The sequence below is a fragment of the Hyperolius riggenbachi genome, chromosome 4 (genome assembly GCF_040937935.1).
Source record: "Hyperolius riggenbachi isolate aHypRig1 chromosome 4, aHypRig1.pri, whole genome shotgun sequence".
NCBI classification, from domain to species: domain Eukaryota; kingdom Metazoa; phylum Chordata; class Amphibia; order Anura; family Hyperoliidae; genus Hyperolius; species Hyperolius riggenbachi.
In genome coordinates this window covers 459504234-459518987 of record NC_090649.1, presented here as the reverse complement: position 1 = coordinate 459518987, position 14754 = coordinate 459504234, and the positions used below count along the sequence as shown (strand labels likewise).

General features: G+C 45.9%; 1 protein-coding gene across 8 annotated transcripts in view; it reads right to left on the bottom strand.

Annotated features, from left to right (window-relative positions):
• Nucleotides 1-5945, bottom strand: part of CDC42BPA (CDC42 binding protein kinase alpha) — a 275310-nt gene extending 269365 nt beyond the window's left edge. For 3 of the 8 annotated variants that reach the window (XM_068232803.1, XM_068232804.1, XM_068232800.1), the window contains exon 1: nucleotides 5583-5943. In XM_068232803.1, coding sequence (XP_068088904.1) covers nucleotides 5583-5763 — 181 coding nt within the window. In that variant the 5' untranslated portion in view covers nucleotides 5764-5943. Of the gene's footprint in view, nucleotides 1-5582 lie in introns of all 8 variants that reach the window. The other 5 variants (XM_068232799.1, XM_068232801.1, XM_068232798.1 and 2 more) reach the window with 3 other exon arrangements.
• Nucleotides 5946-14754: the final 8809 nt, after the last annotated feature.

The following is a 14754-nucleotide window of genomic DNA, read 5'->3' as shown; positions in this document are numbered from 1 at the left end:
GTCTCAGAATCACAAGTCTGTTGAGGATTAATTATTTTGGGCTGATGAAATAGGATTTTCTGCGATCCATTCTCAACTATACCGGTTACAATTGAGAGAAGAGGAGTTATTAGAAGCAAAGAAGGAAAGAAGTTGAATAAAGATGAGGAGGTATAAAAATAGAGCGATTGATAAGGGGAACAGTTAGGCCCAATTCACACTTACAAAACGCTAGCCCTTTTGCTAGCATTTTGCTCTGGCAATTTTTGGAGATCAACACCCCCCCCCCCCCCCCCCAAAATAATAATAATAAAAAAAAAATTGCCATTCACACTTGGGGCGATTTTCCGCGATCGCGATGAGCGCTTCTATAGCACTGAACGCGATCGCCGGGAAATCGTCTGAAAATGGTGCAGGATACATTTTTTTTCAATGGAGATTAACGCAAATCGCCCAAATGAGGTTATTGCACTAGCGCTTGAAAAAGCGCTAGTGCTTGAGCGTTTTGCCAAAATCGCCGGCAAAACGCCCTAGTGTGAATGGGGCCTTACTTTCTAGCATGTGTTTTTAGTTTTGGATAGGAAGGGTTAAAATGATCACTTCCTGTTGTCTGTGTGCACACAGAAGAGATTCTCTGCCACTTCCTGTTACTGGGATACATGGCCCCTCCCCAGGGGGGGGGGGGTTCTACGTGGAACTATGGTGGTTCCAAAAACCCAGAAGTCCTAGAGGATGAATGGACAGCAAAAAAAAAAAAAAAAAAGAAATAAAAAAAAAAAACACTTGAACACAGCTTCTAAACTTGCACTCTACAACATACATGTCAAACACCAGCCCACAGGCCAAATTTGGCCTTCAAAAGTAATAAGAAACAGTCCTCACCCACCAGGATCCAGCTGGTCAATAGTATCTGGAGTTTTTGGCTCCTATATGAGGACTGCTGCATATGGGCCTCAAACTTAAGCACCAAGCCTAAACAACCACAGAGAACAAACAAGCTTTTTGAGGCCTCATATTCCTTGAAAAATTGGCCCTCAGTCATAAAATTTGGCCCTCAAGTGGTTTCCCCACTTTGTATTATGTTTGGCCCACTGTAGACCACCAGGGAAGCTATATTGGAGGTGAAGCCCTAGAACACCAGGGAAGCCATATGGGGGTAAGGGAAAAGCACTAGACACCAGGGAACTGTATAGGGGAGAATGGATGCCTCTAGACACCAGGGAACTGTAGAGGGGAGGGAGCACCACTAGACACTAGGGAACTGTATAGGAGAGGAAGGTGGCCAGTGGACATTGAGGTTGGCCCAAGACTAGGTCCCAGTGTACAATTTTGGCCCACTTTGTATTTGAGTTTGAGACCCCTGCTCTACAAGAAAGGATTTTCATTATTACACTCTGTGCCTGTTGGTGAGAGCTAGCCACTTCCTGTCAGAACAGGAAGTGAAGGAGATTCACCAAAACTGGGTTGGAGACAGCAATAAAATACAATTTTCAGATTAAATTTACAGGCTTTGAGGAAGTTGTATAGCGGCGAATCACGATAGCGGCAGGTAGGGGCTCCTACGGGCTCTCTTGGATGGATCTAAACACTTTGTTTCTCTTACTCATTTGCACTTTTCCCCGCTGTGGGACACTGTTACAGTATTGTGCTATAGTGTCTTTTCCTTCACAATTTCTTTGCATGTGGTTTCTTTCTCTGGCACTGCACTTTATCCTTGTTCACTTTTCTATTTATTGTGGTGATTCTGCTCCACTCAGAGTTTGTATATTTATATATCACAATATTTATGGTTTACTGTTCCATTTGCCTTTGGTACTTGGTTCACACTATTAAGCACTATGACACTTTATTCCCTCCTCTGGGACCCTGTATTGATTATTGTTATTCATTTGATTTCATATTGTTATATGTGCCCTGCCTCCATAAGTTTGATTTCTAGTGTTTTTATGTAACTTTTCAAATAAAGATGTGATATATTTTGGCCTTTATCAGTTTGGCGTGGTTCATTGGTGATCTTTACTTTAATGGTGCAGTTTGTTTTCCACCATTCTGCACATCCTGAATTTATTAAGAGGCTTTATTGCTTAATTTGTGTTATTTGACCTATGAGGTCTTACCCCTCTATTTTTGTTGATTTATGCAATGATGGTGCTTGCCCATACTAGTGTGTGATAAATTTACACACAATCCTTGGCGTTAAAGGGCACCTAAACTGAGAGGGATAAGGATGTTTCCTTTTAAGCAATACCAGTTGCCTGGCAGTTCTGCTGATCTATTTGCTGCAGTGGTGGCTAAATCATACAATTGAAACAAGCATGCAGCTAATCCAGTCTGACTTTAGTCAGAGCATCTGATCTTCATGCTTGTTCAGGGGTTGTGGTTAAAAGTATTAGAGACACAGGATCAGCAGGACAGACAGGTAACTGGTATTATTTTAAAAGGAAAAAATCCACATCCTTCTCAGTTTAGGTTCCCTTTAAGCATGATGGTCATCCTCAAATTACTCCTAAAAATAAGCACACGCTAGTTATGATACACTTCAAAGGTAGCTGTAGAAGTTAATCTACCTCAATAGCAGAAAGAAAAATATCAAACTGGAATAACAGCCCCCAAACAACACGACATTTCACATACTAGGTGGTAAAGCAAGACGGCCACTACAAGCTCCGCCCGCTTGGATGTCACCAATGGAGATGGCCAATGACATGCTGTCATTCCGTACTTGCAAGAAAATGTCATGGAAATGGAATCCAGCTTGACTGAGTCATAATTGATAGGAAGTTGATTTGATTGGCCCAATTCCAAACTCCAAACAATTTGCGTGCAAGTCGGTATAATTAGCATCTCATTGACCAGCTGTGACAGCAGACAACACTGTCCCTCTGTAGTGACATTCCATAACAGCAACATCTAATGATCATCACCAGAGGATCTCCTGGAGATTCAGCACAAAAGCACACACCAAGGAATAACATCAGCACCAGAAGATAAGAACCGTGACCCCCGTTGTGTACGTGAGGCCAGCGGTGTCACCTCAGAATTATGATGACACTAAAAAAAGAAAAAAAAAAAAAAAAAGTACAACCTCCTCAACGTGACAGAACAGACCACCATCATTCAACCGGTCTAAAGAATGACAATGCAGTCCTCACATCTGACTGATAGTACACAACACCTCAGAACTCTGCCCAGTAACGTCAAGAAGACCCCAAAACTATCTATATACACTAATAAGGAGAGGAACTCATCTTTTGAGTCACTGGGCTAAACACAGCCACCGTATAAGTAGTTGCATGAACCTTCCCAACGATCTATATGCAATAGCGACTCCCCCCCCCCCTCCCTTCAATTGATATCCCAGCCCAATAACACGTAATATAACACTGGTCACCCAAGAGCACAGCCTATCCACACAAATATTAACAACAGTCAGTACTCTATAGGGTTACAACAAAGGACAGCCCAAATGCATAACTGTCCCACCAGGATCGTCACGATCATCCCGTCCTGAGGCCAACCCCACCATGAAAAGTCGTGTGGTTTAGCCCTGGTTTTATGACATCAGAGGACCTCAGCTGTCAACAGCTGTAAACACTCAACACACAAGAAATGAAGTATGACGCTATTGAGATTCACACTTTGTTCGGACCCTCACAAATGTCCATGTACCTCAAAAATACATTAAAAACTCCACATATGTGACTGTCACCTCATAGACCGGCCAAGCAACATTTCATTCTCAAATGTGTGGTGCTGAGCCAAGAACTGTCCCCCCAACACTCTCCACATGTAGGACTCCAAAGCCCTTCGTAGAAACAGTGAACACCCCACATTAACCACCACCACCCACAAAGCCATTGTGATTTAGCAGCAGTTACTCAAGACTTATCCTCACACCACATACACAAGGCAGCCACCTCAAGTCCATGCCTGGATCTACTGACTCCTAAATAGACGTAACTCCACACACAGGGAAGTTGCAGTGACTTTAAAGAAGCTCTCTTATTCTTCATATACAGAACAGTCACCATACAGTCATTGTACCCTGAAAGGAGGTCAAACCCGAATAATGTCAATATAATAACAAACAGCCCCCCAGTACAAGATGAGCACCTCAAAGTCACTGCAATGTCAACAAGAGTGACCTCACATACCAATAATAAAAATAAACACTCCATGGAAAGGACAGTTCTCTGACCCCAAGATGCGGTTATCTCATAAATTACCTAACACCCAAATAACTATTATAATGGGATATACAGAACAGTGACCCCAGCATTATGATGCTTCAAATTGCAATGACTCCAAAAATGTCCTCTCACTGTGCCCTAAAAACCAGTGATGCCCAAAATATTCTCATAGTACAAAAAAAAAAAAAAAAAAAAAAAAAAAAAAAGGAAGGACGACGGTCATGTCAAATTCACTACGATGTCAACATAAGTGACCACACATACCAGTAATAGAAAAAAAAACATTCCATATGAAAGATATGAAAGACAGTTCTCGAGTCATAGATGCAGTTATTGCTTAAACAATAACAATATACACAGCATACACAGAACAATCACCACAAAGTCATTGTGCCCCAAGATGTGGAGACCCCAGAATTATTCTCACAACGCAATAATAAGAATAATTTCCATTTACAGGACAACCACCCCAACCTCATTCAACTCTATGATGCAATCACCTTACAACCCGAAAATAACAACACTGGATATACAGGCATGTCACCCGAAAGGCACTGCACCCCAACAAGCAGTGACCCCAGAATTGCTCATATATCTCAATAATAGCAATGAGGACCTCCAATATAGGCCGGTCACCCCAAAGACATAGCACTCCTGAGATGCAGTGAGCACCAGAATTGCCCTTACACATCAATAATGGTAACAAGGGTCTCCTATACAGTGAACCCAAAGTCATTGCACCCCAACTAGAAGTGCCATTCCACAAGAATAAGAGCCTCATAGGACAGTCAACCCAAATTCATTACACCCCAACAAGCAGTGACCCCTTAATAGACCTTACTCAATAATAGGAATGAGGGCTCCAATACAGGCCAGTCACCCCAAAGCCATTGTACCCCCAAAATAATGCCTTACAATTCAATATCAGGAATAAGAGCTTCATCGACAGGCCAATCTCCCTTAAATCACTGCACCCCAACAAGCATTGAACCCTTAATAGACCTTACTCCTCAATATTAGAAATGAGGGACTCACAGACAGGCCAATCACCCCAAAGTCAGTGTACCCCTAAGATGCAGAGAACCCAGGATTAGCCTTACACCTCAATATCAGTAATAAGAACCTCATAGATAGGCCAATCACCCCCCCCCCCCCCCCCCATCATTGCACCCCAACAAGCAGTGACCCCTTAATTTAGGTTACACCTCAATAATAAGAATGAGGGACTTAGACAGGCCAATCACCCCAAAGTCATTGTACCCCTAAGATGTAGTGACCCAAGAAAACCCCTCACATCACAATAACGATCATTCATCAGTCCCTGCAAAGTCAGTGTGCCCTGAGATGCAGTGACCCCAGGAATCCCCCCCCCCCCAGAACACAGGACAGGCAGGCAGGAAACAGGCAGCTCACCCCACTGGATGTAGTCGCGGATGGTCTTGTCGCGGCGCAGCGGGTGCTCCCGGCATTCATCGTACAGGCAGAGCAGCGAGTCCAGCAGCGCCTCCACACTGAGCGCTCCCCCGGCTCCCCCCCGCAGCGGCCCGTCCAGCAGCAGCCGCTCCAACTGCCGCAGCCGCACCTCCCCCGACATCTTTCCCTACACCCGAGCGCTACACCCGCCGGCCATCACCCTCCGAGCACTCACTGCAGCGGGCGGCACACCCGGCCGAGGGGCGGAGCCAGGGGGAGGAGGGGACACTGCTGCTGGGGAGGGGGGTCTCACAGTGCCGCTGCTGCTGGGATACAGGAGGAGGAGGGGAGACTGCTGGGGATGTCTCATAGACTGCTGGGATACAGGAGGAGGGGAGACTGCTGGGGATGTCTCATAGACTGCTGGGATACAGGAGGAGGAGGGGAGACTGCTGGGGATATCTCATAGACTGCTGGGATACAGGAGGAGGAGGGGAGACTGCTGGGGATGTCTCATAGACTGCTGGCTACAGGAGGAGGGGAGACTGCTGGGATACAGGAGGAGGGGAGACTGCTAGGGATGTCTCATAGACTGCTGGGATACAGGAGGAGGAGGGGAGACTGCTGGGGATGTCTCAGACTGCTGGGATACAGGAGGAGGAGGGGAGACTGCTGGGGATGTCTCATAGACTGCTGGGATACAGGAGGAGGGGAGACTGCTGGGATACAGGAGGAGGAGGGGAGACTGCTGGGATGTCTCATAGACTGCTGGGATACAGGTCGAGGGGAGACTGCTGGGATACAGGAGGAGGAGGGGAGACTGCTGGGATGTCTCATAGACTGCTGGGATACAGGAGGAGGAGGGGAGACTGCTGGGGATGTCTCAGACTGCTGGGATACAGGAGGAGGGGAGACTGCTGGGGATGTCTCATAGACTGCTGGGATACAAGAGGAGGAGGGGAGACTGCTGGGGATGTCTCATAGACTGCTGGGATACAGGAGGAGGAGGGTAGACGGCTGGGGATGTCTCATAGACTGCTGGGGTACAGGAGGAGGGGAGACTGCTGAGGATGTCTCATAGACTGCTGGGATACAGGAGGAGGGGAGACTGCTGGGGATGTCTCATAGACTGCTGGGATACAGGAGGAGGAGGGGAGACTGCTGGGGTTGTCTCGTAGACTGCTGGGATACAGGAGGAGGAGGGGAGACTGCTAGGGATGTCTCATAGACTGCTGGGATACAGGAGGAGGAGGGGAGACTGCTGGGGATGTCTCATAGACTGCTGGGATACAAGAGGAGGAGGGGGGGCTGCTGTGGATGTCTTATAGACTGCTGGGATACAGGAGGAGGGTAGACTGCTAGGGATGTCTCAGACTGCTGGGATACAGGAGGAGGGACTAGTGTGGCTCATAGAGATCTACAGGAGGAGAAACTATGCTGGGAATGTCCCATACAGAGCTGGGGGGGGAGAGAAGCATATCTTATAGAGTACTGGGATAAAAGAGTAGAGACTGTGCCAGCGATGTCTCATATACTTCTTGGGTACAGGAGAGACTGCTGGTGATGTCTCATAGACTGCTGGGATACAGGAGAGACTGCTGGTGATGTCTCATAGACTGCTGGGATACAGGAGGAGGAGGGGAGACTGTTGGGGATATCTCATAGACTGCTAGGATACAGAAGGAGATACTGTAATGATGATGTCTCATAGAGTGCTGAGGTATAGGAGGTGATACTGGATTGGGAATGTCTCATTAGAGTGTTGGAATACAAAAGAGGACATTGTAATTTGTCTCAGATCTGCAGAGAGGGCTGTACAGAGAAAGATGTTGCATAGAGTGGGCAGCAGGGTGGCGTAGTGGTTAGCTCTCTCGCCTTGCAGCGCTGGGTCCCTGGTTCGAATCCCAGCCAGGGAACTATCTGCAAAGAGTTTGTATGTTCTCTCCGTGTCTGCGTGGGTTTCCTCTGGGCACTCCGGTTTCCTCCCACATTCCAAAAACATACGGATAAGTTAATTGGCTCCCACTAATATTGGCCCTAGACTACAGTACTTACACTACATAATATAAATATATGGCAATGGTAGGGATTAGATTGTGAGCTCCTTTGAGGGACAGTTAGTGACAAGACAATATATATACACTGTACAGCGCTGCGTAATATGTCGGCGCTATATAAATACTAAATAATAATAATAATAGAGTGCTGGGATACAGGTAGAAAAGAGACTGCTGGAGGGAGAGGAGGTCTCATCCAGCAGTGAAGAGTGGACACTCAGCAGTGAAGAGTGGACACTCAGACACTCATAAGTTCTGGTATAAAGGAGGAGGAGTGACTAATGTATACATGTATGTCTCATGGAATGCTGAGAAGGAGAAGGAACAGTCTATGATAGATAGTGGATGTCTCACAGCGTGCTGGCTATAGGAGTATAGCAGAGTGTACATGGGAGGGTGTCTCATGAGCACTAGAAAACGGGAGGATAGGAGGTGACTGCATCAAGGATGTCTCATCCAGCACTGGAGAGCTAGGAACACAGGGCAGTGACACGTTGACACCTGTGGTTCCAGAATGATGACATCCCAGAACAATGACCACTGACACTTGAGATCCAGAACAGTGACACACTGACACTTGAGATCCAGAACAGTGACACACTGACACCTGTGGATCCAGAACAATGACACACTGACACTTGGGGTCAAGAACAGTGACACACTGACACTTGGGATCCAGAACAATGACACACTGACACTTGGGATCCAGAACAGTGACGCTCTGACACTTAGGATCTAGAATAATGACACACTGACACTTGGGATCCAGAACAGTGACACACTGACACTTAGGATCTAGAACAGTGATGGCTAACCTTTCAGAGGCCGAGTGCCCAAACTGCGACCTAACACCGACTTATTTATCTCCGAGTGCCAATGGGGGGTGGGGTTGCGGCGCGCGCTGTTCCGAAAAATGGGCGTGGCCATGATATTGTATGGGCGGAGCTAACGTAATGATGTAACAGCGAGGAATAAGAAAGCAGTGTTTCCGCCATGATGTGGTGAAACGAGGATTCGCATCATGGGTGTGCAGAAACTGTATGATGCTATTTATACCCGCCGTAACCCCAAAGCAGCAAATATAGCCAACTATGACCATTAAGGGCTCATTCACACTATGTGCTGCGCTGTCAGTTTTGACGCAACGCACATGCGTTGATTCAATGTAAGATTCATATGGTAACATAAAAGTCAATAGACTTCCATGTTACCATTCACACTACAGGTGTGCGTTCCCATGCGTTACGTCGTAACGCATCTGGGAACATTTTAACGCACAACGCATACGTTTCACCGATGGGTACAGCTGCCGACGTCCACGCTTTAGCGCACCACAACATGCATTCCGTGCGATCCCTGTGCGTTGGCAGCGCATGCATGAAATCGCATTCGTGCATACGTTCTGTAGTGTGATTGAGCCCTTAATAATAAATGCAGCAACAGTTACCCCAGACACCAGAAAATAAACGCAATGAGTGCAACATTTCAGCAGAAAATCTTGCAATGTGGGCCACATTTCACCAGAAAACAAACGCAATGGGCCACATTTCACCAGAAAATAGATGCAGTGGGCCACATTTCAAGAGAAAATAAACACAGTGGGCCACATTTCACCAGAAAACAAACGCAGCGGGCAGCATTTCCCCAGAAAACAAACGCAGTGGGCCACATTTCACCAGAAAACAAACGCAGCGGGCAGCATTTCACCAGAAAATAAACGCAGTGGGCCACATTTCACCAGAAAACAAACGCAACGGGCAGCATTTCCCCAGAAAACAAACGCAGCGGGCCACATTTCACCAGAAAACAAACGCAGCGGGCCACATTTCCCCAGAAAACAAACGCAGTGGGCAGCATTTTACCAGAAGACAAACGCAGCGGGCAGCATTTCACCAGAAAACAAACGCAGTGGGCCACAATTCCCCAGAAAACAAACGCAGTGGGCCACAATTCACCAGAAAACAAACGCAGTGGGCAGCATTTCACAGTAAATAAACACAATGTGGGAAACATAGCATTTAGCAGAAAATAACACAGTGGGCCGCATTTCACCTGCAAAAAAAAGTAATGTACTCACCTGACAGAAGTCTTCTCTCTCTGCTGGGCTCTGGCGCGCATCTCCCCCGGACGTTCCTTCTGCAGCTGAGTCTCCCGCGCTGCCGCTGACAGGCAGAGTGCAGGGCTACGGGAAGATGGCGCCCGAAGCCCTGTACTGGAGACAAATAGTCTCCAGTACAGGGCTTCGGCGGCCATCTTGCCGTAGCCCTGGTCTGCCTCCCGGGAGACTGCGGGGCTGCGGGCTATGAACTGGCACGGCGGCGTCTAGTAGACGCTGCAGCCAGTTCATAAGCAGCGGTGGCGTGCCAGCAGATTAGGCTACGCGTGCGGGGCCCGGCATGCGTGCCATAGGTTCGCCACCGCTGATCTAGAATAATGACACACTGACAGTTGGGATCCAGAACAATGACTCTTGGTGTCCGGGACAAAGACACGCTGACACTTGGGGCACAAAGTCACTTGAGAGTCTCAGAAAAAGTTTGACATTAACCAGTTAATGTGTCCGCGACAGTCAGGGGTTGAGTCCTGGGTGAACGCGGGGGGACGGCGTCCACTCACTTTTTTTGGACAGTGGACGCCGCCCCCCTAGCACCCTGGAGGGGAGCAGCGCAGCAGAGAGGAGCATTGTGCGCAGCGTGGGGAAGGGCGGACGTTTCCCCCCCCCCCCCTCACCTTGGGGCTCCTCTCCGTGGCTCTCCCCTCCATAAAGAATGCGGCGGCGGTGACTGGCAGCGGCATCAGTGGGCGGGACTTACCTCCTCCACCGTTCCGGGTTGCCGCTGTTGCAGATTATGTGTATGTTGGGGGAACTGGTGCTGCCAGATTGTCTATTTTGGGGGAACCACTGCCATATTATCTGTATTTTGGAGGAACCTCTGCCAGATTATGTGTATTTTTGGTGAAATGCTGTCAGATTCCATCTACTTTTTGGGGATACACTACGACAGAGCTCAAACTTCCCCTGGCAGAACTTTTATACCACTGCTAAGGCCATGTATATTTGGCCCCACCCATGACCACGCCCACGCTATGCTTAACTCGCCTACGCGCGGCGCAGAGGGTTTTAGGGTGAGTCCACTCACTTCTTTTTCCAGGACTAGACCCCTGGCGACAGTATATATATATGCCCTTGGAGACTACATCTCAGCTCCAAGGGTGTATATTTACATATCTCCTACTGAATCGTGGTGAAAAAAAACTAAATATAGATCATTTTGTTGTGATAAGTAGGGATAAAGTTATTGGTGAATAAAAGGGAGGAGCGCTGAAATGTGAAAATTGCTCTGGTCTATAAGGGGAAAAAACCCTCAGTGGTAAAGTGGTCAATACACACACAGTGACCAGTCAGATTCAGTTTTTTTGTGACACTTTGGAAAAGTGTAGTTGCTATGGGCAGCAGCACTGGCCTTTTCTTGCAGCTGCCTATCATAAATTAGGCCATATTGGGCATGATTCAGAAAGCTTTTTCACTCGTTTTCCTCTGTTTTCACCTTATCTATGTTACATTTTAAGCTTCTAAAGAGCAAAAATAGAATATAATTAAGGTAAGAAAAGTAATATTGAAATAAAGCTAATCAGGAACAACTTACTTTGAGTGATTATTTTACTTGTAAATGTGCTGAAAGGTTATTTTTATCAATTAGGTGATAAGTCATTTATGAGAAGTTTTGTGAATCAGGCCTAATATCACAAGACTGCATGAGATCTGAAGCAATGGCTCAGAATCCCCTCTGCTGGCCAAAGCTAGTACTGCACTTTATTTATTCTTGAAAACAAAAGTTTGCTTTCCTAAGGCTGGTTTCACACCAGGACGTTGCGTTTTAGGGGACGTTATGGTCGCACAACATGCCCCTAACGCAACGCCTGGTGCTCTCTGCTTTGGACGTCAGAGTAAGCCACGTTGTGCAGCTCACTCTGGCGTCCGTGATGCGCACTCTTGGACGCATGCGGCATCACGTGGTCCCGCCCGGCCAATCGCCGCACAGAGCGGCCGCTCAAGGAAGTAAACACTGCACGTCACTGAATGCAGTGAATATTAATTAGCCATGTGCCTTGCCGCTCCCCGCTCCTCCCCAACGTTACTGAGCATGTGCAAACAGTCTAACACGGCTCTGCCGCTTACAAAGTACTGCATGCAGTACGTTATATTATGGCGCAGCGTTACACTGTAACGCAACGTGGGCACTGTGAACAGCCCATTGATTTTTCATTGCTGTGCGGTGGGGTGCGTTACTGGCTGCTCTAACGTGCGCATGTAACGTCCCACTGTGAAACCAGCCTAAAACAGAAAGAATTTGCGATAATTCAGGTTGGAGTGAGCTGGAGATGTTTCCCAGTGCATCACTGCTGAATATATGCAAATTAACTATTGTACCCTTAGAAGCTAAACACACCTCCAGATCCGCTGGAATGCAATGATGTGTCAGCTTGTTAATTTGTACAGAGCCATAATAATCCAACATGCATACAGACTGTTATTTTATCCATTGTCAAGATTTATTCTTGACAATGGATAAAATGTTTTTGCACAAACAAAAAAAAAGGTAAAGAGTAGCATTTTGTTATAGTAAACTCTGATATCGTAAACCTCTGGCCATAGTAAACTCCATCCCCAGGTCCCAGCAAATGGGCCTGTATAAATATACAATGTATGACAAATTCTGATATAGTAAACTTCTGATATGGTAAACTACTTGGCCCGATCCCTTAAACTTTATTATAAAGGGATTTTCCTGTAACAACATTTCAATTTATATATTTATTCATCTTTCAATTTTTTACTTTTAAGGCAAATATTGTGCCCAATCCAAGCTGACAACTTCCTGGACAGACAGCTGAAGATTGTGTCTTTGTGCAAACTGTAACTCCAAACAAAACATTTAAAGAGAACCTGAACTGAAAATAAAAAATCAAAATAACCATACACAGGTCATACTTACCTCCTCTGTAGTGTACTCCTCAATCTCTTTCTCCTCTCCTTCATCCCATGTGTCCACTGGGATCAATGGAATTATCTGTCCTCCATTTTAAAAATGGCCATTACCCCATAACAGCATCCTGGTCAGCACACTGTTAAACTGTAATATCAACCACTTGAGCCATAAGGAAACATGGACATTACCTTGCACATTCAGTTGTAACTGACAGCTGCTGATATATAACTGACATCAACTGGTATATTTCAGTTCTGACAAAATATTGTCAGAACTGGAAGGGATCATTGTAAGAAGAAAATGGTGAGCTTCTGAGAGGAACTGACGGTGAGGCTAGTATGTAATATTCATTTGCAGCTACATCATGTGTTTATTTTAAATAATTTTACTCACTTCAGGTTCCCTTTAAGTTTTACATTGGGAGGAAAGGAGCAGAGGATATGTTAGGTTTTTACTGCTGTTCATGTCTCCATTTGATGAGACTTCCCCTAACTTCCTGTTCATAGTCATGTTACTGACTGACCATCAGAGGAGCTCACAATCTAATCCATCAGGCAAGAGTGCTAACCAGCAGAGAATAATATTCCCAGTGGAAACACAGACAGCCATAAAAACCTCACGTATGTTTATAAGACACAAGCATTTATTTTATACCTATGCATGAACCATGCAGAGAGTTCACCGCTGATTGCCTTTTATTGATAAGATATCTCCCCCAGGTGGATCCAAGACAAGGATAAAAATCTAGCTCTTGCCACCTCTATTCAAAAGTAAAAACTATATTTTTGGCTTAAATAGGCCCTGTAGTGACATGTAGTAGAATGTGGTTAGTTATTCAGGATACCCATCTGTTACATTAAATAACCTGGTTTCAGCATCAAAAACACACCCTATAGCTATACTATATATTGGTATGTAGCCCCACCCACCCACTGAGGCTTTGCCTAGGCTGTTTAACATGCAGAATGCTCTCCCCAGAGCATTCTGGGAAAACATAGATCTTTTCTACTGGCTTTAGAACTCTCAGTAAACCAACATTCTGCAAAATTGCACGTGACAGGACTAAAGATGTCGCCACCTGTGATAAATTTCAGAATGTAAATCAGGGAGAGGAAAGATATTACAATGGACAACGACTGACTAAATCATTTATAAATGGATATTGTACATGTACAATAAAAAATAGCAATATCCTTTATTATGCTATTGTGACTACAGTTCCTTTTTCACTCAAGCCACATCATGAACTTTTTTGTTTTATTATTTGTTTATTTATTTTTTTACATAAAGGACTTGTTTTCATGCTCTGCATTGTGGCATGAGTTTAAAGGTAACCTGAAGGGAGAAGTATATGGAGGCTGCCATATTTATTTCCTTTCAAACAATACCAGTTACCTGGCTGTCCTGCTGATCCTCTGCCTCTAATACTTTTTAGCCATGGACCCTGAACAAGCATGCTGCAGATCAGGTGAGAGAGCGAAAAAGGAGAGAAATAGAGGGAAAGAAAGAGAGACTTTTTTTAATGCACTGCCTATTTCACAGTGATTCCAGTTGTGCCTCTCAGAGCCACCCAGTGAAATGCCCCAGCTTTAAAGTGTACCTGATGCTGGGTACACACTATGAGATTTTATGGCCAATTTACTGTCAGATCGATTATTTCCAGCATGTCCGATCTGCTTTCCGATCGATTTTCGAGCATTTTCCGATTGAATTCGTATTGAAGTGAATGGAAATTGATCGGAAAGCAGATCGGACATGTTGGAAATAATCGATCTGACAGTAAATTGACTAGAAAATCTCATAGTGTGTACCTAGCATGAGACCAGTAAAATAAAACAATTTTACATACCTGGGGCTTCCTCCAGCCCTCTTGAGGCTGGTCAGTCCGGCTGTGCGCCCTCTCCTGTAACGCTCCTGTGGCCGGAATTGTTCTGCGCCTGTGCAGTAGTACTGCAGGCTCAGAACTCTCCAAGCAATGGGGTGCGTGTCGCTGGGCTATGCATGCGCAGTACACCTGACTGGCGATATTAGTGGGTGGCCTGGCAGAGGATCCAGGTGACCTGGCAATACAGTGAGGGATCGTGATTGACAGCGCCTTTCACCTGATTGGCCGCAGGGCTCTGA